This window comes from Danio rerio, chromosome 11 (genome assembly GCF_052040795.2).
Source record: "Danio rerio strain M-AB ecotype USA chromosome 11, GRCz13ab, whole genome shotgun sequence".
Classification (NCBI taxonomy): domain Eukaryota; kingdom Metazoa; phylum Chordata; class Actinopteri; order Cypriniformes; family Danionidae; genus Danio; species Danio rerio.
Window position 1 is genome coordinate 29,813,999 of NC_141031.1, and position 23,502 is coordinate 29,837,500.

Consider the following 23,502-nt stretch of genomic DNA (forward strand, 5'->3'; position numbering starts at 1 on the left):
TGTAGTAGCAGTAGTTTACTAAGTTACTAAATGTAACAAAATAAAGTTAGAAAAGTCACAGAGGTGATACCATTTTAAAAAGTACACTTTTGTACAGTGTAAAACCCAATGTGTTAACTCAAACCGTTAGAGGGAACCAATTTCGGCAAACCATTTGAGTTTTGAAACCAAATGGTTTGAGTAAACTTATATATATTGAATCATATACACCTATACTATTTGAGTTCACATCACCAAACATTCAGACTATTAGTAACTTAAACATTTTAAGTTCGGTTATCAAATCTGTACAAGTTCAGTTAACTTAAATTAATGTAGTTGTAACAACCGTAGCTACTTAGGAAATCGATTGCAACAAATGGTTAAAGTAAATCGCTTTGAGTGCCTATAAAAGCGCTATGTAAATGTAAGGAATTATCATTATTATTATTATTATTATTATTATTATTATTATTCAATTTATAGATAAATTTAAATAAAATATTTATTTCAGTCAAGCATATAAAGGGTTTATACTGATATCTTTAAAGGTGCATATGAGTGCATATGAGCACTAATAGTATTACACAGTATATTTATTATTTGCAATTTAGTTTTAGTCATTTTCAAAAGTTACTCAGTGGCATGCAAATGTTAAAAAACTTAATAAAGTTTATTAAAATTGTATTATTATTTATAATACACTCATAAGTATAATACATTTATAAATATTATACTGATTTTAAATAGACTGACTTTATCAGAGAAACAAGCAGCAATCATGGATTGCACCCTAGAGTGTGTGATGGAACATTGCATGATTTTTTTTCTCCGATTCATTTAATCGCATTAAACCTATTTACACCTTTTAGCTGCAAAGTTTTCAGCACTCTCCTGGCTTTTATTCCATCACCCTGGGAGCCGTAGTGCCATATCAGTGTAATGGCAGACGCTCATTGCTCAACTAGCACTCCCGCAGTTATCAGTAAAGCCCCAGTCAATAGACCCAGGTCACTGTTCCTTTGAACGAGACATAAAACCCAGACTTTACCTCTCACTATGTCTCAAATGGCACATTCCTTTGGCCCAGTGCCTCATTTCCCCTGAAGGGTCGACCTGATATCCTGAAGCAAGGTGAGATGAGCTGTACATTATGGCTGGATTATTTCCTCTTCATGGTCCACACACAGATGATGGAACACTGAAATACAGTACCCATTAATATTGTTACTCTTGGTAAATATGAGCAAAGAATGCTATGAATAAAATGTCTTAATATTTATCCTTTAATCTTTTGCTCAAGATAGTAACAAAAACACTTGAGTTTGTTTTTTAATGAGAGTATATTAGTAAATTGTAACAATTTGTGGTGATGTTGTTGACATTGTATGATTGTAATTTTGGAAACATTTGACCCTGAGGTCCAACTCTCTTCTGCAGTTCTTGAAGATTTTTGGATATTTGTTTGGTCATTCTGACCATCCCCATTAAAAAAAAAGTGCATTGAGAATAATAGACACAAGGGGCCCTATCATACACCCGGCGCAATGTGGCACAAGGTGCGACGCAATAGTTGTTTGCTAGTTTAAGCTGGGCGCAAAAGTCGTTTTGGGGTGTTGCGCCACGCTGTTTAAATAGCAAATGCATTTGCGATCTTATGTGCGCCATAGGCGTTTTGGTCTAAAAAGGAAGGCGTTCTGAGACAGATTGGTGGTGCGTTGCTATTTTGAGAAACTATAATTTTTCAATAGACCAAAATAAAACCCGGTCTAAAGTCCAGCGCAGAGTTGCACCTGGCTTACACACTGCTTAATACACACAAGATGTAGAGCAATACGCAAATATCTTTACATATGAAAAATAATTAAAATATTAAGGATATATATAGGATATAATAAGGATGACGGATTTTTCTGTCCTTATTTTAGCAAAAATGGATTCTGACACGTCCTAAAAGCGTTTGCGCCCTGCACTCCGCGCTCTGCGCTTTGCGCATGGATCGACAAAATAGAGCCCAAGATCTCTTCCTGTCTGATTCTGCCCTAATGGTGAAAACTAGCATTTTCAGTGTCTTTGCTATTTTCTCATAGCCACTTTCTATCTTTCTAGCTCTGCAACCTTTTGCCACACAATCAAAGCTCTGTTCTTTGTTTGTTTTTTTCATTGTATTGTAAAATGCATGAAAAGTGTCCAGAACCACTCCCTAGCCACTATATAGCGCACTATACACAGTAGGTGTCCGTCATATTGTGGTGATGTCTACAGTCTGAATGAACAACTGAGTTTCCTACATTCGTTCACTATACTTTATCCAATCTGATTTTGAATGAACATTTTTGAAGTGCCATTTCATAAAATCCAGCGCGAGGGGACAAAAAGACAAAAGAAGAAGAAACACAGCTCAGGAGAACACCATATTTTTTCATAATTTATGCCAGGATAGTTATATCTTTTATGTATGTAGATATTTTTTATACTTTTGTAATTTTCTATATTTATATACTATGTTATATAATATGATGTAGTATGTAAATATGACATTTTTTATGGACCAATATTGTGAAAGTAATGTTTTTATTTTTAAATATATATTTTTTTTTGTTCTCTTAATTTATTTTTGTTCTCTTTGTTATCAAATAATACAGTAAATATCACAAAAGAATGATGCATTCAATTTATAAAGCCAAAAAAGTTGCATTACAGGATGGTAGAAATTGTTATCAACACACTGTTCCCCTTCGGGGGGAACTTCAGCACTATAAGTGGATTTGATTGTAAAATCCACGCATTGGGGAGGTTCGGTTCAGAAGCTACTCGTCTGAAAGAGTATTGAACGGGCCAATTAAGAATGAATTGGCAGCGCAAGCCTGCGCAGGTGAGCGGCATAAGCAATCAACTGAGTATATAAGCTCACCTGGCGCCAGCAGACGCTATCCTTTTCGCTTCAGAGACTTTCTGATCGAGTCGATGAGGGTTCCTCCTGCTGTGACCAGCGATTCTAAGCGAACGAGAGCATTCTCCCGGTCCAGAGTGTGTACACGCAGTGGCAGACGGTCGAGCTGGGTTTCTCCCTTGCCTGGCGTTCTTTGGGTCCGGTCCTCCAGAGCGGTGCGTATAAAGTTGCAAACTTCACAGAAAGAGCAACACAGTCGTGCAGCACGTCCTTATCAGGACGGCGCTCCGACTGTGCGTTTCTGGATGCGGTGGTTTCCTGTCCTCGGATGATGGGCGCGGGCACTGCGTTACATGTCTGGGGGTCCAGCATGTTAATGCACTGCTCGCGGGCAGTTCATGTCGTCATTGCGATGCCATGACTGTTGCGCAAGATCGCGGTTAGCCTTTGCAAAAGGGCGAACCACCCCAGTTGTCCCCTGCTCTGCAGCGGGCACTCGGGCAGATCTGAGGATTTTAGCGAGAGATAATCCGTCGCCCACGGGCCCGCGGACCTCCCGCTCCTCTAAGCGCTCCATCCAAGCTTCGGGCGGGGGAAGCGATCCGTCTAACAGATGGTAGCCCTTACGCCCGATGACACCGGAGACCAGATGTCCACCGCGGCATCGGAGGGTGGGCTTTCATTGTCCGATGATGATCCAGACCCGCTCGCCCCCTTCGGGCTGGTGAGCGCTGTCACTACGGATCCTGAAACGGACATGTTAGCCGTGCTTTCCCGGGCTGCTTCGGCCGTGGGTTGGAGATGGTTTATCCCCCAGCTCCGCGGCCGGACCGACTAGAGGGGCGTTCCCTTCTTCCCGGAGGTGCACAGTAGGCTCACGCGGTCTTGTAAAGCACTTTTTTCTGCTCGTGCTGCGTGTTCCTCCACCCTAACCACTCTTGACGGTGAAACAGCCAGGGGGTATGTGGCGATTCCTCAGGTTGAGTGCGCGATGGCGGTAAATCCGCGCGGCGCCTCTTCTTGGCGGGGTCCGCCTCGTCTCCCATCCAAAGCCTGTAAGTTATCTACCTCCCTCGGAGCTAGAGCTTACATAGCTGCGGGCCAGGCTGCTTCCGCCTTGCATGCGATAGCCACCTACCAGCGCTACCAAGCGCAGGCGCTGGCGCTGGCCGAGCTGCACGAGGGTGGGTCCAACCCAGGCTTACGAGCTTCGCACCGCCGTCGACTTAGCTCTTCGGACTACTGAGTCCGCTGCGTGTGCGTTGGGGAGGACGATGTCCACATTAGTGGTCCAGGAGCGCCACCCCTGGCTGATATGCGCAAAGTCGACAAAGTCCGCTTTCTTGACTTCCCCATATCCCCAGCCAGGTTCGGCGACACTGTCTGTGAATTCACCCAGGAATTCAAGGCGGTGAGAGAGCAGTTGGTGGGTGATGTCTTATCGGCGGTCCGTAGCCCGCTCCGCCCGCCGTGCCATTCATACCTGCTCCTCGCCGAAGGCGCCCGCCTACGAGAGCTGCTCCGCCCCCGCACACGCCTCCGGCGAAGCGAGCGCGTCGGGCACCTCGGAAGCAGGCAGCCCCCCTGCCCAGAACGCCGCTAAGTCCGGCAACGGACTGCGAAGCGCCCCTGGGACAGGCCATCTGGAGAAGAGGGAACTTGCTCTTTCCCCGCTGGAGGGCGGGGCCCCATTTCCAACGGCACTTTTTACTGCCATGAAAACATTATGAAAGGGCACTTTTCACTTCCCCAGATGTGACAGCCCGAAATCTGCCAGTCTGGGACGCTATGCTTTCTAGCTTGCAGATTCGGTGCGTTTCGCCAGTGGCTCACGAGCGCTGGGAGGACGGTCTCCTTTCTCCCACCCCTCGAGCCTCCCCTCCGGAGCTCGGGTTTGGAGTGAGAGCAAATATCTCACCTCCAGCTTTTCCGTGGGACCCGCGAGCTTCCCGGATCAGCACACCCACTCCGCGCTGCCCCACTGCTGGTACGTCAGCGATTGTAGCGATGAGTCCACTAGCGAGAGCTCTGCCTGCCTGGTTAGCGCGGGCCAGCTCTTCGCGGTGGCTCATACGCACAATCAGACTCGGCTATGCGATTCAGTTCGCGAAACGGCCCCCCAAGTCACGGGTGTGTATTCACCAGGGTCAGCCCCCTGTCCGCCCCTGTCTTGCGAGAGGAGATTGCTGTCCTCCTGGCGAAGGATGCAATCGAGCCGCTCCCTCCAGCCGAGATGGAGAGCGGGTGTTACAGCCCACGCTTCATCGTGCCCAAAAAGATCGGTGGGTCACGGCCAATCCTAGATCTGTGCGTTTTGAACCGCTGCCTGCACAAGCTGCCGTTCAGAATGCTCACGCAGAAGCGCATCCTCCGGTGCGTTCGTCCTCTGGGTTGGTCTGCAGCATTAGACCTGATGGACGCGTATTTCCATGTCTCCACTCTTCCTCGCCACCGACAGTTTCTGCGGTTTGCGTTTGAAGGTCGAGCTTGGCAATACAAAGCCCTCCCCTTCGGGCTCTCTCTGTCTCCGCGGGTCCTCACCAAGCCCGCGGAGGGTGCCTCAGCGCCCCTTCGGCTCGCGGGCATCTGCATACTCAATTTCTTTACGACTGGCTGATTTTTGCCCTCTCTCGGAGCAGTTGATTATGCACAGAGACAAAGTGCTCTGGCACTTCCACCTGTGGGGGTCAACCGAGAAAAGAGCAAACTCGCCCCCGTGCAGAGGATCTCTTCTCTCGAGCTGGAGCTGGACTCGGTCACCATGGCAGCGCGCCTCTCCGGAGAGCGCGCTCAGCTGATGCTGTACTGTCTGAGAGAGCTCTACAGTAAAATAGTGGTCCCACTGAAACTATTTCAGAGGCTCCTGGGGCATATGGCATCCGCAGCCGCTTCATGCCGCTCGGATTATTCTATATGAGACCACTTCAGCACTGGCTTCACGATTGAGTCCCCAGACGCTCATGGCACGCGCGCGCACACCGAGTCTCTGTTACTGCGCTGTGTCGCCGCGCCCTCAGCCCTTGGAGTGACCCCTCGTTCCTACAGGCCTGGGTGTCTCTAAAACAGGCGTCCAGTCTTGTTGTCGTTTCAGCAGACACTTCCAACACGGGCTGGGGGGCTGTGCGTTGCGGGCATGCGGCTGCGGACCTGTGGAAAGGTACCCAGTTGCATTGGCATATCGCCTGGAGCTGTTGGCAGTGTTCCTCGCTCTCCACCGTTTTTTTCCGGTGCTGGAGCGGCAACACGTGCTGGTCAGGACGGACAGTACGGCGGCGGTGGCGTATATCAGCCGTATAGGGGGTATGCGCTCTCGCCGCATGTCTCAGCTCGCCCGCCGTCTGCTCCTCTGGAGTCATCCGCGGCTGAAATCGCTGCACGCCATTCATATTCAGGCAAGCTCAACCGTGCAGCCGATGCGCTCTCACGGCAGCCTTGCGTCCTGGAGAATGGAGACTCCACCCCGAGTCTGTTCAGCTGATATGGGCGCGATTCGGGGAAGCCCAGATCGATCTGTTGCTTCCCCCGAGATCGCTCATTGCCAGTTGTTCTTTCCCTGACCGAGTGCTCTCGGCACGGATGCACTGGCTTACAGCTGGCCTCGGGGCACGCGCAAATACGCGTTTCCCCCAGTGAGCCTGCTCGCGCAGTTACTGTGCAAGGTCAGGGAGGACGAGGAACAGGTTGCTGGTTGCGCCTCTCTGGCTCAACCGGACCTGGATGTCAGAGCTCTCCCTCGCGATAGCCCTCCCCTGGCAGTCCCTTCGAGAGAGCACCTACTCTCTCAGGGACAGGGCACCACCTGGCACCCTCGCCGATCTTTGAAGAGATTTTTAGACGCGAGGAAGACTTAGGTAACCTCCGATTGCGGTGGCTAATACTGTCACTCGGGCTAGAGCCCCCTCCCCGAGCGCGCCTATGCCCTGACGTGGAGTCTATTCACTGAAGGGTGTGTCTCTCGCTGAGAAGACCCCCGTAATTTGCCAGATCAGCGTTGTGCTTTCTTTACGCCGAGAGAAGTTGGAGAGCAGGCTGTCGCCCTCCACACTCAAGGTTACGTGGCTGCCATCTCCGCTCTCATAACGCGGTGGCTGGCAGCACCGTGGGAACGCATAACCTCATCATCCGGTTCCTCAGGGGCGTTAAGCGAATTAATCCACCCCGCCCCCTCTCATGCACTCTTAGGATCTCGCCCTCGCTACACAAGCCGCGTCAGATCCCTTCGATCCTCGACTCAGTATCTTTCTGTCCCTGAAGACAGCTCTGCTGGTCGCGTTGATATCGATTAGAGGGTCGGGGACCCGGAGGCATTTTTCGGTCAGTGACTCGTGCCTGTAATTGGGCTGGCTTCTCTCACGTCCTGAGACCCCGCCCGCGATATGTGCCCAAGGTTCCTACCACTCCGTTTTAATACGAGGTAGTGAGCCTGCAAGCGCTGCCCTCGGAGGAGGCAGACCCAGCCCTTCTTATTGTCCAGTTCGCGTTTTGCGTATTATCCGGACCGCACTCAGAGTTTAGATCATCTGAGCAGCTCTTCGTCTGTTATAGCGGTCGGCAGCAGGGAAGTGCCGTACCGAAATAAGTTCCCACTAGATTGTGGATGCCTTTCTTTCACTATCAGAGCCGAGATGAGCCGCGTCCCCCGAGAGCGCGTGCGCACTCCACTCGGAGCTTCGCATCCTCTCGAGCGCGCGCACGCGGCGTCCCTCTAACAGACATCTGTGGAGCTGCGGGCTGGGTGACACCCAACACATTTGCAAGGTTTTACATCTGCGAGTGGAGCCGGTTTCCTCAAGGATATTAGGTAACCCTTGGTGATTGAGGAAACAATTCGGTAGGGTGTTGAAACACGCTTGCTGCGCCATTTTCCCTAACACGGAGATACGTGCGCCTTTTTATCTGTCAGTAAAGTTCCCCGTCAGGTGAGCCCTGCAGATTCCTCCGTGGCCCCCAGCACTGACTCAGCGGAGGAGTCACTTGCTGGCCCACTACGTTGTAGGTCTGCCCGCTGGTCAGCCCGCGTTTTGGGTAAAGGTGCCTGCTATGCGTGATCCCCACTAGGCGATCCCATATGCTTATTCCGCCACGGTTAAGTCCCCCCCCTGGGCGGACCCGTGTCTTCCCTCCCCGCTAACCACTCTTTTGCTATGCGTACTCCCCCTTTTTAGGGCTAGTCCATATGTAAATTCTGCCATCTATCCCCCCTTGGGTAACGGATGGCCTCCGCAGCGTCCTCCCTATCGGGATTGCACGCTTCCCAACGTACTGTCGTATTTTCCTAGAATTATCTAGATGCTCACGACTTCCCAAAAAATATATATAAATCCGTAAAACTTCTGTTGAAGTAGGATAAATTAGGGCCAGGGACACGTTGGAGGACCGCGCCCCCCATGATGTGGGTGTGTCACGCTTGCTTGACTATCTCCTCATCGGGGGTGTTGGTAAGGTGCAGTCATTATGGCGCTTTCAATGGGCTCCCAATGCGTGGATTTTACAATCAAATCCACTTATAGTGCTGAAGTTCCCCCCGAAGGGGAACGTTCGAGGTTACTAAAGTAACCCTTCGTTCCCCGAGGAGGGGAACGGAAGCACTATACTCCGTCGCCATAATGACTGTCCCTTAGCTGTTGAAAGTCTCTTCAGCTTAAAAAGGATAGCGTCTGCTGGCGCCAGGTGAGCTTATATACTCAGTTGATTGCTTATGCCGCTCACCTGCGCAGGCTTGCGCTGCCAATTCATTCTTAATTGGCCCGTTCAATACTCTTTCAGACGAGTAGCTTCTGAACCGAACCTCCCCAATGCGTGGATTTTACAATCAAATCCACTTATAGTGCTTCCGTTCCCCTCCTCGGGGAACGAAGGGTTACTTTAGTAACCTCGAACGTTCTCTGGCTCACAATTTAAAGTCACTGTCAAAAAATCAGTTATCTGGATAGTATTACTAATTATTATTAATAATAACTATAATTATTATTCCTTGCATTTATATAGTGTTTTCTGGACACTCAAAGTGCTTTACACATTGGTGAAACCTCCTCATCCACCACCAGTGTGCAGCATCCACCTAAATGACCCGACAGCAGCCATATTGCACCAGATCACACACCAGCTGATAGATGGAGAGGAAAGGAGTGATGAAGCCATTTATGATATGGGGATGGTTAGGAGGACAGTGGGCAAATTTGGCCAGGACATCTTGGGATTTTTATTGACAGTTAAACATCTCATCGGAAAGACTGCTCACTGAGCAGTATAGAGTCCCCATCAATATACTGGGGCATTAGGACCAACTCAGACCACAGGTTGAATGCCCCCTGCTGGTCTCATGTGGTCTCCCATCCAGGTACTGACCAGGCGCAGCCCTGCTTAGTGGGCGACCATGTGAGAATTGCAGAGAGCTAGCTGCCAGCAATTAATTCTCTCTTTCCTAATTTAGTGCACTTAACTGTCATAGACAATAATAATAATAATAATAATAATAATAATAATAAGGATTAGGTAATGAGTAAACAAGTCAGTGGTTTTGGCCAAAACTAGAGCTGTGTTCCACTCCACTTTTAGACACACACTGACAAACTTCCCTTCCCTTGTTCACTAGGGGGAATCCCCGCTGCCATTGTAATGTGCATTCCACTTAAACAAGGGAGAATTACATGGACACACCCTCGATCCCTTGATTTTTACAGAGGAAGCGAGATGGCTTCATATGTCTACTCTAGCACCTATATAGCCCAGTGTGCAATGTGATTGTGACATAACAACAGTGTAATTCCCAAGTGCTTAGGGTTTAGGGCATGTCCAAACTTTTTGTTATGAAGGGCCAAATACCAAACTTGATTGAGAGCCATGGGCCGAAGGTAAATATAAAGCTGTATACAAAGTTGCCAGGGATAATGTCCTTATTTATTTCAAAATTAATAGAAAACATGACTTTAATCAGATTACTTTACACTTTATAATTAATCTATTATAATGAAAACATAGGAATTCCATTGTTACCACAATTAAGTTTAATGCCAAACACACTTGTCAAGCTGCATCTGCTTTTGCCTTGATTTGCTCTCTGAGGTTGTTGTGTTTTTGTTGAGCAACAGGATGTTTATTACAAAAAAAGTATATTTTTTAGTAGCTTAAAAAACAAAACAAATGAAAGGTTAAATTAAATTAGAAACGACTTTGTATTTTAAAGCTATTAACCCCAACCCCCCAAAATTCTCCCTCTCTTCTCTGATGGAATGGCGGTCCAAATCAAAGGTTACAATGGGCCAACTTTTGGCCTGCGGGCCCTATTTTGGGCTTCTCAGGTTTAGGTCATTCTATTTAAACCCATTCAGATGTTCTACCAGTAGACACACTGTATATCTAAGCTAAAGAGATGGGGAAAATTGTAAGTGAAGGCCATAAAAATTGGACTGGAATGTGGTTGTAAACCCTTGAGCACTTAGGAACTGCCCTATTATGACGTCACAATCACAATCACATTGTCTTCTTGAACATATAGGAGCTGGAGTGAACATATGAAACTGACTCTCTGTCAAAATCGAGCGGTTTAGAGTATGTCCATGTAATATTCCCTTGTTCATGTGATGAAATTAAACTCACTATAAAATGGCAGGGGGTATTCCGCCAAGGGAACACAGGGATTCCAAATGTGACATTTTACCCTTGAAGGGCACTATGGAGTGAAAAAAATCATGGCGGCCAAATGGAAGTGTTGTTCCATACCAATGTGCTCAAAACTGGCCACTTTGAAGAGCCCTTTTGAATGAAGCATTTGGAAGCATACAACTGAAGGACACTTCGGGCCATAATCCTTTGTGCAGGAAAGTTGTTTGGCGTCACACACTTTGTTCAATTTAGAAGTACTTTTTCAGAGGGACCCCCCAGAAAGTTTAGAGCATAGATGAGCCCTTCTAAATGGAACCAAGCATCAGATAAGTTTGCCCTGTGTGTTACCATATATTTTTACCCCAGTGAAGCAGGAGGTCCAGACTGAAAGAAATTCTGTTCCTAGTCACACAGGTCAATTTAAAAAAACATATAAAATGGAAATTGGAATATACTTTCAGTTATTTTGCTCATATGAATTTAAAGGGTTCAATAATTGTGGCACATTAGTTTACGATTTTTTTTATTATTATTACTGTAATTCATTTGCCATTTTTGTTGTCAGTGAAAGCAGAGTTTAATGAAATGTTATAACATTTTAAACAATAAAAGCATTTTTCACAGCCTTCTTTGCTCATAGATACCAAGGGTGCCAACATTAGTGGAGGGCACTATAGGTCCAATTAATTTGCACCCACTGAGATGCCTTTTGTTTCTCTTTTCACAGATTCTCTTGCTAACTATATAAACCCTTTCGCTGCATCAAAGGTTTAAGTGATAAAAAAAACAGTTGAGAGGTAATTATTTCCATTAGGGATGCTTTCTCAAGCCCCCTGCCACCTCACACCCGTAACGTGATTAATTATAACGGAAATGTTTAATCTCCTTCTCCCTCCATTGCATTTACATTCGGTTAATGACTGTGAGAAATATTTACTTTACACCAGCGTGCTGTGTAAGGTGAAGCCGAGCCTGTTTATTATGTTTAGCCAGACGCTAATTGCCAAGTCAGTTGAACGCCTTGCCAAATTGGTGTGCAATGTTGGAAAGCCTGTTCATTAACGCAGACGGTTGTTTTTTTTTTTAGGAATGGATGACTGTGAATTTTGGGATTGATAGGATGTGATTGGCAGATGGAGGGCATTGAGGGTGTGGCAGAAACAGCTGGCGGCTTCTAGATGACAGATGTTGACTGGCACATTGATTTAATATGCATTATGTTTACCTACAAGGTGTTGACATTGCCATGTCGTTCTGGTTGACAGCTGGTTTATGCTTGAGAATATTCGCTGGAGACTGCTGAAGTGACAGGAAGTGAGATATATTTGAAGAAAGACTCTCATTTTAAAAGAAGGATCAACCAGTCAGCTCTTATTATATGATGCATGTGTCATTGAATGAATGACTCCAGCACACTTTGAAAAGTAGTTCAGTTTGTTAACGTTTGATAAGTGCATGAGTTAACATGAACGCCAATAACAAATTCTGAAGCATTTATTAGTTTTACTTAAACCTTGTTAAAATTAAATGTTGTATCATTGAGATGCTATTCTGGTTTTTATTAATATTGCAGTTTGAATTTTATTTAAATTATCATATGCATTTGTTTCATTTTACAATATTTTGATTGGTATTTTTTTTTTCAGTGATTTATTCATTCATTCATTTATCCATTCATTCAATTATTCACTTAGTCATTGTCTGGTGTTTTTGTCACTTTGCAATTATTATTTTTTTTCCTTGTTTTTTTTAGCTTAAGTTTAACAATGTAAATGGGGAATATAATATTAGCAACTAGATGAAATAAAAAGTTAAATAAATTTTACAAACAGAAGTGTGTTCTTTGTAATGTGTTTGATTCAAAAATAATATTACATGAATATTTAGATTATATGAGTGTTGCATCGTATAAAAGAAAACTAAACTTTTATTAAATTAATATGAATCATTTTTAAAATAATCATTATTTCTTAGAAAAAAGGAAACAATAAGAAAAAAGAAAATAATCTTTATGAAAAACAAATAATAAATAAATAAATTTCTCAAAAGAGAGTGTGGAAGCCACACTTCGAGAAAAAAACAACAAAAAAAAACTATGAAACAAGAATGAATTTGACAGAAAGGCCCCCTGAAGACCATTATGACTATCAGACCATTTCTGATGGCATTAAAAAAAACCTACTCAGGGCACTTTGAAGGGAAAACAATCATAGCAGCTGTTGTTGTAGTGTATTTCCAGACTGAAGTGCTAAAAAATAACTGCTTCAAAGGGTCCTTCAAAATCAAACACTGTCTGTGAGTCAAAATGATTAAGTACGTCTCTCAAAATAAGTCAATTTATGCTTTTTATCATACGGGAAGGTTAGTTCAGGTTCACATCAGATTGCAGCACAAATTTCATTTATTTAAAAGCAAACGAATATCATGGAAGACAAACAAACATATACTGTAAAACATACATTGTAGTTCTTGTTTTCAAATTATTCATTAATCCATAAAACTAAAAACATTTGTGTTATTTAAAATTAAATAATTGTTAACTGTAAAGGAATTAAAAATGGTAAAAAGTTATATAAAAATGGAAAATGTGCTTTCATTAGTTTAACTTGCTCTGAAAGCCTGAATCAAAATTATATAGTAAACACAACTAAAATTCCAATGAAAACAAATGAAAACTGCTAAATATAATGATAACCATCATAAAAATTGCATTCTGATATACTGAGAGAATACAAAATGTGCATCTTTCACTAATATATTCTATTCATTAATGACCAAAAATTTTATTGCGTTTCATCCAGGGCCTACTCACACTATGCCATCCGAACCGTGCCCAGGCCCATTTCCTGTATCGTTTGAGAATTGTGAGTGCTCTGAATTGGTCTCAGGCATAGTTCACTTGGCCGGCCCTGGCCGGGTTGGAAGAGGTTTGCCTGAGCGTGGTTCACTTGGGTTTTGGCGCGGTGTGCTTGTGTGTGAGTGCAAAACGCACCTAAGCCCGAAACTGAAAGCGAGACAAGACTTTTAAGTGACTGTTTCATATGGATTTATTAATAATTCTTACTGTTCAGTGAACGCAAACTGTTCGCAGTTTGTTAAAGACGCAAACCCCTCACTGCATGACAGCTGCGCAGCTTCAGCAAACCTTCTAATTCCTGCAGCACGAGTACTCTATGGTTGTTTATGAGCGTCAAAAGTGGCTGATTTGTTCGGCAAAATATTTGACTGCGTGTCACTGCATATCAAACAACTTAAATGATATAACTGAAGAAATCTCCACTGTGCTGAGCGAGAGCGCTTACTGAACAGCGCAGCATGGATGACATAAGCGTGCCCAGGCCTGAATGTAATGTGAGTGCGGGCCGTTGGGGGAGAAGGGAGGGAGGACTAGCGTGCTGACACCTCTGAAATCTGATGCGGCACCTCATTTTACCGATTTCCCTTCTCACAGACCAGTAAAAAATATTCTTCTGCAGACTTGTAGCTTGCATAAATTTAATTTAAAAACACAAACAATTAATCATGATGATGTCAGTGGCTTTAAATTTACCTTTTAACTTAAAATGGTTATGAAATGGTGCTTTAAAATTAGTGCTTAATTTGAAATGTAGATCAATGGCGTAAAGACAGATTTACAAGATTATTAGTACAACGTCTAAAACAAAACAGGCTATAATTTTAGGCTATATGATACCAGGGTTCAAATTCACCTGTTGACAAAAAAAGAAGACGAAACAATCTTTCAAACTTGTTTAACATGTATTTTAGCAAAAAAACAAAAAAATTAAAAAAATAAATTATTTTAAAAAGACTGATTTGCGCCCACCTTGTTTATGCGACAGACAGTGTGTCCTTGTAGTTTCCTCTGCATAAATTTAGATACATTTTCATAATAAATTTATAGGGAAGAAAACATTTTATACATGAAGATTGAAATAAAATAAAAACAAAAAACTTTTCTTTTTTTTTTTACAGTACATGCACACTATAAACGCTACTAGTTCAAGCTGTAATTAAGTTAAATTGGCCCACCAGTTTGATTGCGCAAATGCTCCGTTACCTCTGCCTCCTCTGGTCACATCCCGGATCTGTAAACCCAATTTGTTCTGGAACCTTGCAATTTACAAATTAAGCACTAGTTTCATCCCTATATTGACACTGTATATCAATTAATGTCAGCAATGTAAATGAAGTTACAAGACCCACTTCAATCTGTGTCTGATTTTTCTCCTTCTCCTTTCTCAGTATCAGACAGTCAGTTTTGGAAGCAGGCGCTGTCAGCCGGGGATGTGGATCCCGCAGTTAATTCACTAGAGGATTTGGAGCATGGTGACAGATGCCAGAGATTTGCTTCGCTCTGCCATCACACCTGCATCAACACCCGCGACTCCTACCTGTGCGCCTGCCACCCCGGGTACACACTCCTGCAGGATGGCCACACCTGTGTGTCAGGTAGCATTAGACCCTCCAAGCACCTCTTGATTCCTTTCAAACTGTACATACAGTATGGTCAAATAATTCAGACTCTAGATATAATTTTGATGATATTTTATTATTAGATGCAGGACACTATAGTTTATTTATGTAAGTGAGTATACAGTAGCAAAATAAAGTAAATAGTGGCATATTGTTCCCACAAAATCTCCATACAGTGGATTAAAGGCCCATAGGAACTGAAGAAGCTGCTGCGGAGTCTGAGAAAATAGTAAAGTCTCTAGTAATAAAACATCTTCACATTTCCTGGTTTCTTAGCAGTTGGGTAAACAAACAAACAAACAAAAAATGCTATAACAGAGTTTTTACTAGTTTAATTTTACAAAAAAATGTCAGAGAACAATGTCAATTTTGCTGTCCTGAGCATAGATGCTACATTAGAAAGATCTTGCAAGTGTTAACTCATTTCTTGTAATTTGATATGAGTATGATTTAATACATTGTAGCTTTAAATGTATGTGTGTGTTTTTTCAGAAATTCAGTAAAGTCAGGGAAATTAATCTCTTGCATTGAATGGAAAACATTTAACATGGTTTAGATTGAAGTGTTCACTGAATATAAAATTTGTTGTTAATTTACAGCATTCAGGCCAGGCGTTTTTTTCTTCAGTTGAAAAGTAAGCAGCTATCATTCAACAAAATACTGTATACACCTAAAGATGGTTAAGAAGCAGCAGGATTTGTGTTATTCATAGAAATTCCCAGTTGAGATCTGTTTCTGTGTACAAGACAGCATACGCAAGTCTTCAAACACTCACTATCAGCCCTGCATTAAATAGAGGAATTAAACTTAATACCAGCTCAACATCCTGTGTGTGTTTGAATGTGTGTGTGTGCTACACTGAACGTATCTGAATTCAGAATGACCTCCGAGTTTGCATTCGGGTGCGTGTCGGTACATACAGCAGTCTAGTGAAGGTTTTTATGATGAGTCAGTAAATTAAACATCCAGATATAATAATATTTTTAAAACCTTTGAACTTTGAAAAGCCACATGAATAATATTCATTCATTATATATCGTAAGCAATTTTACAGAGGTAAAATGCTGTTAAAATTGCTATCCTGACTTTATTTTACATTGTCCTTCATGCAGTTGCTGCAGTAACAACAGCACATTTTGCCAAATTAAAGAAATTGCTCACCCAAAAATTTAAATTATGTCCTCATTTACTTACTCTCAAATTGTTCCAAACCAATTTTTACTTTTTTAAATCTGTTGAACAAAAAAAGGATATATATTAGAACATTTCAGAAACTTGTAACCATTGAATTCCATAGTAGGAAAAACAAATACTATGGAAGTCAATGGCTAGAGGTTTCCAACATTCTTCAGTATATCTTCTATTTGTGTTCAAAAATCTAACTTTGGAGCCTATCACATAGATAAATGTATATTTACAAGTACTCTGTACTTTTACAAGATTTACAATCACACTTATGTTGCCAGAATTGTAATAGAACGTTTAAAGCTATAAAACTTAATTGAAACCATTTTATTCCTTGGATTAATATTAGTGGATTATTATAAACAACTTATATAAATAAAAACCTGTAGTTTATTTAGCTACATAGCAAAATCCTTAGAGCAAAATTTAATCTGTTTAGATAGTATTTGGTGCCTCTCTAAATTGAGTGTAGTTCCTCAAGTTAATGTGACAATAAAAGAGTTAACTAGATTCTTAAAGTTTGAGAACAAACTTTGAGGCTGGCTTGTGAAAGCCTGACGGTAATAGTTAATTTAGTTTAAACAGTTTTTAAAAGTATGAAAAGATAGATAGATAGATAGATAGATAGATAGATAGATAGATAGATAGATAGATAGATAGATAGATAGATAGATAGATAGATTACCATGGTATTAGCATGATTCTAACGTGAATTAGCATGTTGTTAGCATGATTCTAGCGTGAATTACCATGTTGTTAGCATGTTTTTAGCATGAATTAGCATGTTGTTAGCATGATTCTAGCATAAATTAGCATGTTGCTAGCATAATTCTAGCATGAATTAGCATGTTACTAGCATGATTTTAGCATGAATTAGAATGTTGTTAGCATGATTTTAGCATGAATTAGCATGTTGTTAGCATGATTCTAGCATGAATTGGCATGTTACTAGCATGATTCTAGCATGAATTAGCATGTTACTAGCACGTTTCTAGCATGAATTAGCATGTTGTTAGCACGATTCTAGCATGAATTAGCATGTTGTTAGCACGATTCTAGCATGAATTAGCATGTGACTAGCACGATTCTAGCATGAATTAGCATGTTACTAGCATGATTCTAGCATGATATAGCATGTTGTTAGCACGATTCTAGCATGAATTAGTATGTTACTAGCATGATTCTAGCATGAATTAGCATGTTACTAGCATGATTCTAGCATGAATTAGCATGTTACAAGCATAATTTTAGCATTAATTAGCATGATTCTAGCATGAATTAGCATGTTGTTAGCATGATTCTAGCTTGATTTAGCATGTTACTAGCATGATTCTAGCATGAATTAGCATGTTACTAGCATGATTCTAGCATGAATTAGCATGTAACTAGCATGATTCTAGCATAAATTAGCATGGTGTTAGCACGATTCTAGCATGAATTAGCATGTTACTAGCATGATTCTAGCATGAATTAGCATGTTACTAGCACGATTCTATCATGAATTAGCATGTTGTTAGCATGATTCTAGCATGAATTAGCATGTGAATAGCATGATTCTAGCATGAATTAGCATGTTGTTAGCATGATTCTAGCATGAATTAGCATGTGACTAGCATGATTCTAGCATGAATTAGCATGTGAATAGCATGATTCTAGCCTGAATTAGCATGTTGTTAGCATGATTCTAGTATAAATAGCATGTGACTAGCATGATTCTAGCATGAATTAGCATGTGACTAGCATGATTTTAGCATGAATTAGCATGTTACTAGCATGATTCTAGCATAAATTAGCATGTTTTTAGCATGATTCTAGCATGAATTAGCATGCTACTAGCATGATTCTAGCATAAATTAGCATGTTACTAGCATGATTCTAGCACAAATTAGCATGTTACTAGCATGATTCTAGCATGAATTAGCATGTTGTTAGCATGATTCTAGCATGAATTAGCATGTTACTAGCATGATTCTAGCATGAATTAGCATGTTGTTAGCATGATTCTAGCATGAATTAGCATGTTACTAGCATGATTCTAGCATGAATTAGCATGTTGTTAGCATGATTCTAACATCAATTAGCATGTTACTAGCATGATTCTAGCATGAATTAGCATGTGAATAGCATGATTCTAGCATGAATTAGCATGTTGTTAGCATGATTCTAGTATAAATTAGCATGTGACTAGCATGATTCTAGCATGAATTAGCATGTGACTAGCATGATTCTAGCCTGAATTAGCATGTTGTTAGCATGATTCTAGTATAAATTAGCATGTGACTAGCATGATTCTAGCATGAATTAGCATGTGACTAGCATGATTCTAGCATGAATTAGCATGTAACTAGCATGTTTCTAGCATGAATTAGCATATTGTTAGCATGATAGATAGATAGATAGATAGATAGATAGAGACAGACAGACAGACAGACAGACAGACAGACAGATAGATAGATAGATAGATAGATAGATAGAGACAGACAGACAGACAGACAGACAGACAGATAGATAGATAGATAGATAGATAGAGGTAGATAGATAGATAGATAGATAGATAGATAGATAGATAGATAGATAGATAGATAGATAGATAGATAGATAGAGACAGACAGACAGACAGACAGACAGACAGACAGACAGATAGATAGATAGATAGATAGATAGATAGATAGATAGATAGATAGAGGTAGATAGATAGATAGATAGATAGATAGATAGATAGATAGATAGATAGATAGATAGATAGATAGATAGATAGATAGATAGATAGAGACAGACAGACAGACAGACAAATAGACAGATAGATAGATAGATGTAGATAGATAGATAGATAGATAGATAGATAGATAGATAGATAGATAGATAGATAGATAGATAGATAGATAGAAAGATGTAGATAGATAGATAGATAGATAGATAGATAGATAGATAGATAGATAGATAGATAGATAGATAGATAGTGTGCGAGCATGAGTCAAACAAGCCAACCCCCGCCTCTCTACGATGTTCTGATGCTGAGATATAGCTGGTGCCATATCGTTGCTAGGTTAGTCTGTTTTGTTGCTATGGAGTTGATTGACAGCTTAGACTGATGATGTATACAAGCTTCTTGCCAGTATGAACAGTTAAAAACAATCCCCATGTCTCTATCACAATGCAGCATGACAATATCAGTCTGAACCTATTTAATGGCAGTCTATGGGACAGTTGCTAGGGTGCAGTATCTGGTTGTTAGGGTGTGGCTAGAAAGTTAAAAGGCCATCAGTGATTGGCTGCTGGCTAGACTGAGTTAAATGAGCTCAGCCATTAGTCTGTAGGACAGTCTGATGCAGAGTTATGAGCTCACAAAGTTTGATCCCATGTAAAGTCAATGAGAGTATTTTGAAATGGAAGTCTATGGGACGGTTTCTAGGGTCCAAAAGTGGTTGCTAGGGCGTGGCTAGAAAGTTTAAAGGTGGTCAGTCATTGGCAGTTTGATAGTCTGAGTTAAATGAGCCCAGTTAGAAGTCTGTGTGACATTCTGATGCGGAGTTATGAGGTCACAAAGTTTGATCCAATGTTACGTCTATGGGATTTTTCCGACGGTCCCGGGACGTTTTTCGGAAAACCGAAAGTCGGATCAGTCGGAAAAGATATAGCAACTCGAGTCAGAATAGTTCGGAGGTCTGACCCGAGTTTGATGGTCATAGCTTGAAAGGCCTAGGACGAGATAGAGTTTAATTTTTAGTCTCAGAAGAAGAATAATAAAACTAGATTCTTAAAGTTTGAGAACAAACTTTGAGGCTGGCTTGTGAAAGCCTGACGGTAATAGTTTATTTAGTTTAAACAGTTTTAAAAAGTATGAAAAGATAGATAGATAGATAGATAGATAGATAGATAGATAGATAGATAGATAGATAGATAGATAGATAGATAGATAGATAGATTAGCATATTATTAGCATGATTCTAGCATGAATTAGCATGTTGTTAGCATGATTCTAGCATGAATTAGCATTTGACTAGCATGATTCTAGCATGAATTAGCATTTAACTAGCATGATTCTAGCATGAATTAGCATGTAGTTAGCATGATTCTAGCATGAATTAGCATGTACCTAGCATGATTTTAACATGAATTAGCATGTTACTAGCATGATTTTAGCATGAATTAGCCCGATTCTAGCATGAATTAGCATGTTGTTAGCATGATTCTAGCATGAATTAGCATGTTACTAGCATGATTGTAGCATGAATTAGCATGTTGTTAGCATGATTCTAGCATGAATTAGCATGTTGTTAGCATGATTCAAGCATGAATTAGCATTTGACTAGCATGATTCTAGCATGAATTAGCATGTTGTTAGCATGATTCTAACATGAATTAGCATGCTACTAGCATGATTCTAGCATGAATTAGCATGTTGTTAGCATGATTCTAACATGAATTAGCATGTTACTAGCATGATTCTAGCATGAATTAGCATGTTGCTAGCATGATTCTAGCATGAATTGTCATGTGACTAGCATGATTCTAGCATGAATTAGCATGTTGTTAGCATGATTCTAGCATGAATTAGCATGTGACTAGCATGATTCTAGCATGAATTAGCATGTGACTAGCATGATTCTAGCATGAATTAGCATGTGACTAGCATGATTCTAGCATGAATTAGCATGTAACTAGCATGATTCTAGCATGAATTAGCATGTTGTTAGCATGATGGATAGATAGATAGATAGATAGATAGATAGATAGATAGATAGATAGATAGATAGATAGATAGATAGATAGATAGATAGATAGAGAGAGAGAGAGAGATAGATGATAGATAGATAGATAGATAGATAGATAGATAGATAGATAGATAGATAGATAGATAGATGTAGAAAGATAGATAGATAGATAGATAGATGTAGAAAGATAGATAGATAGATAGATAGATAGATAGATAGATAGATAGATAGATAGATAGATAGATAGATAGATAGAGGTAGATAGATAGATAGATGATAGATAGATATATAGATAGATAGATAGATAGATAGATAGATAGATAGATAGATAGATAGATAGATAGATAGATAGATAGATAGATAGTGTGCGAGCATGAGTCAAACAAGCCAACCCCCGCCTCTCTACGATGTTCTGATGCTGAGATATAGCTGGTGTTATATCGTTGCTAGGTTAGTCTGTTTTGTTGCTATGGAGTTGATTGACAGCTTAGACTGATGATGTATCAAAGCTTCTTGCCAGTATGAACAGTTAAAAACAACCCCCATGTCTCTATCATAATGCAGCATGACAATATCAGTCTGAACCTCTTTAATGGCAGTCTATGGGACAGTTGCTAGGGCGCAGTATCTGGTTGTTAGGGCGTGGCTAGAAAGTTTAAAGGCCATCAGTGATTGGCTGCTGGCTAGACTGAGTTAAATGAGCTCAGCCATTAGTCTGTAGGACAGTTTGATGCAGAGTTATGAGCTCACAAAGTTTGATCCAATGTAAAGTCAATGAGAGTCTTTTGCAATGGAAGTCTATGGGACGGTTTCTAGGGTCCAAAAGTGGTTGCTAGGGCGTGGCCAGAAAGTTTAAAGGTGATCAGTCATTGGCAGTTTGATAGTCTGAGTTAAATGAGCCCAGTTAGAAGTCTGTGTGACATTCTGATGCGGAGTTATGAGGTCACAAAGTTTGATCCAATGTTACGTCTATGGGATTTTTTCGACGGTCCCGGGACGTTTTTCGGAAAACCGAAAGTCGGATCAGTCGGAAAAGATATAGCAACTCGAGTCAGAATAGTTCGGAGGTCTGACCCGAGTTTGATGGTCATAGCTTGAAAGGCCTAGGACGAGATAGAGTTTAATTTTTAGTCTCAGAAGAAGAATAATAACTAGATTCTTAAAGTTTGAGAACAAACTTTGAGGCTGGCTTGTGAAAGCCTGACGGTAATAGTTTATTTAGTTTAAACAGTTTTAAAAAGTAAGAAAAGATAGATAGATAGATAGATAGATAGATAGATAGATAGATAGATAGATAGATAGATAGATAGATAGATAGATAGATAGATAGATAGATTAGCATGTTATTAGCATGATTCTAGTGTGAAATAGCATGTTATTAGCATGATTCTAGCATGAATTAACATGTTACTACCATGATTTTAGCATGAATTAGCATGTTGTTAGCATGATTTTAGCATGAATTAGCATGTTACTAGCATGATTATAGCATGAGTTAGCATGTTGTTAGCATGATTCTAGCATGATTTAGCATGTTGTTAGCACGATTCTAGCATGAATTAGCATGATACTAGCATGATTCTAGCATGAATTAGCATGTTGTTAGCATGATTCTAGCATGAATTAGCATGTTTCTAGCATGAATTAGCATGTTGTTAGCACGATTCTAGCATGAATTAGCATGTTACTAGCACGATTCTAGCATGAATTAGCATGTTACTAGCATGATTCTAGCATGAATTAGCATGTTGTTAGCACGATTCTAGCATGAATTAGCATGTTACTAGCACGATTCTAGCATGAATTAGCATGTTGTTAGCACGATTCTAGCATGAATTAACATGTTGTTAGCACGATTCTAGCATGAATTAGCATGTTACTAGCATGATTATAGTATGAATTAGCATGTTACTAGCATGAATCTAGCATGAATTAGCATGTTACTAGCACGATTCTAGCATGAATTAGCATGTTACTAGCATGATTCTAGCATGAATTAGCATGTTACTAGCATGATTCTAGCATGAATTAGCATGTTACTAGCATGATTCTAGCATAAATTAGCATGTTGTTAGCATGATTCTAGCATGAATTAGCATGTTACTAGCATGATTCTATTATAAATTAGCATGTTACTAGCATGATTCTAGCATGAATTAGCATGTTACTAGCATGATTCTAGCATGAATTAGCATGTTGTTAGCATGATTTTAGCATGAATTGGCATGTTACTAGCATGATTCTAGCATGAATTAGCATGTTGTTAGCATGATTCTAACATGAATTAGCATGTTACTAGCATGATTCTAGCATGAATTAGCATGTTGTTAGCATGATTCTAGCATGAATTAGCATGTGACTAGCATGATTCTAGCATGAATTAGCATGTTGTTAGCATGATTCTAGTATAAATTAGCATGTGACTAGCATGATTCTAGTGTGAATTAGCATGTAACTAGCATGTTTCTAGCATGAATTAGCAAATTGTTAACATGATGGATAGATGGATGGATAGATAGATAGATAGATAGATAGATAGATAGATAGATAGATAGATAGATAGATAGATAGATAGATAGATAGATAGACATAGATAGATAGATAGATAGATAGATAGATAGATAGATAGATAGATAGATAGATAGATAG

General features: G+C 40.9%; 1 protein-coding gene across 6 annotated transcripts in view; it reads left to right on the forward strand.

The window, feature by feature from the left end:
• The window catches only part of fbln2 (fibulin 2), a 246,417-nt gene that overhangs the window by 103,142 nt on the left and 119,773 nt on the right, over window positions 1-23,502 (forward strand). For all 6 annotated transcript variants that reach the window (XM_087273759.1, XM_087273756.1, XM_087273755.1 and 3 more), the window contains one exon: window positions 14,723-14,929. In XM_087273759.1, the coding sequence (XP_087129885.1) occupies window positions 14,723-14,929 (207 nt within the window). The remainder of the gene's footprint in view (window positions 1-14,722; window positions 14,930-23,502) is intronic.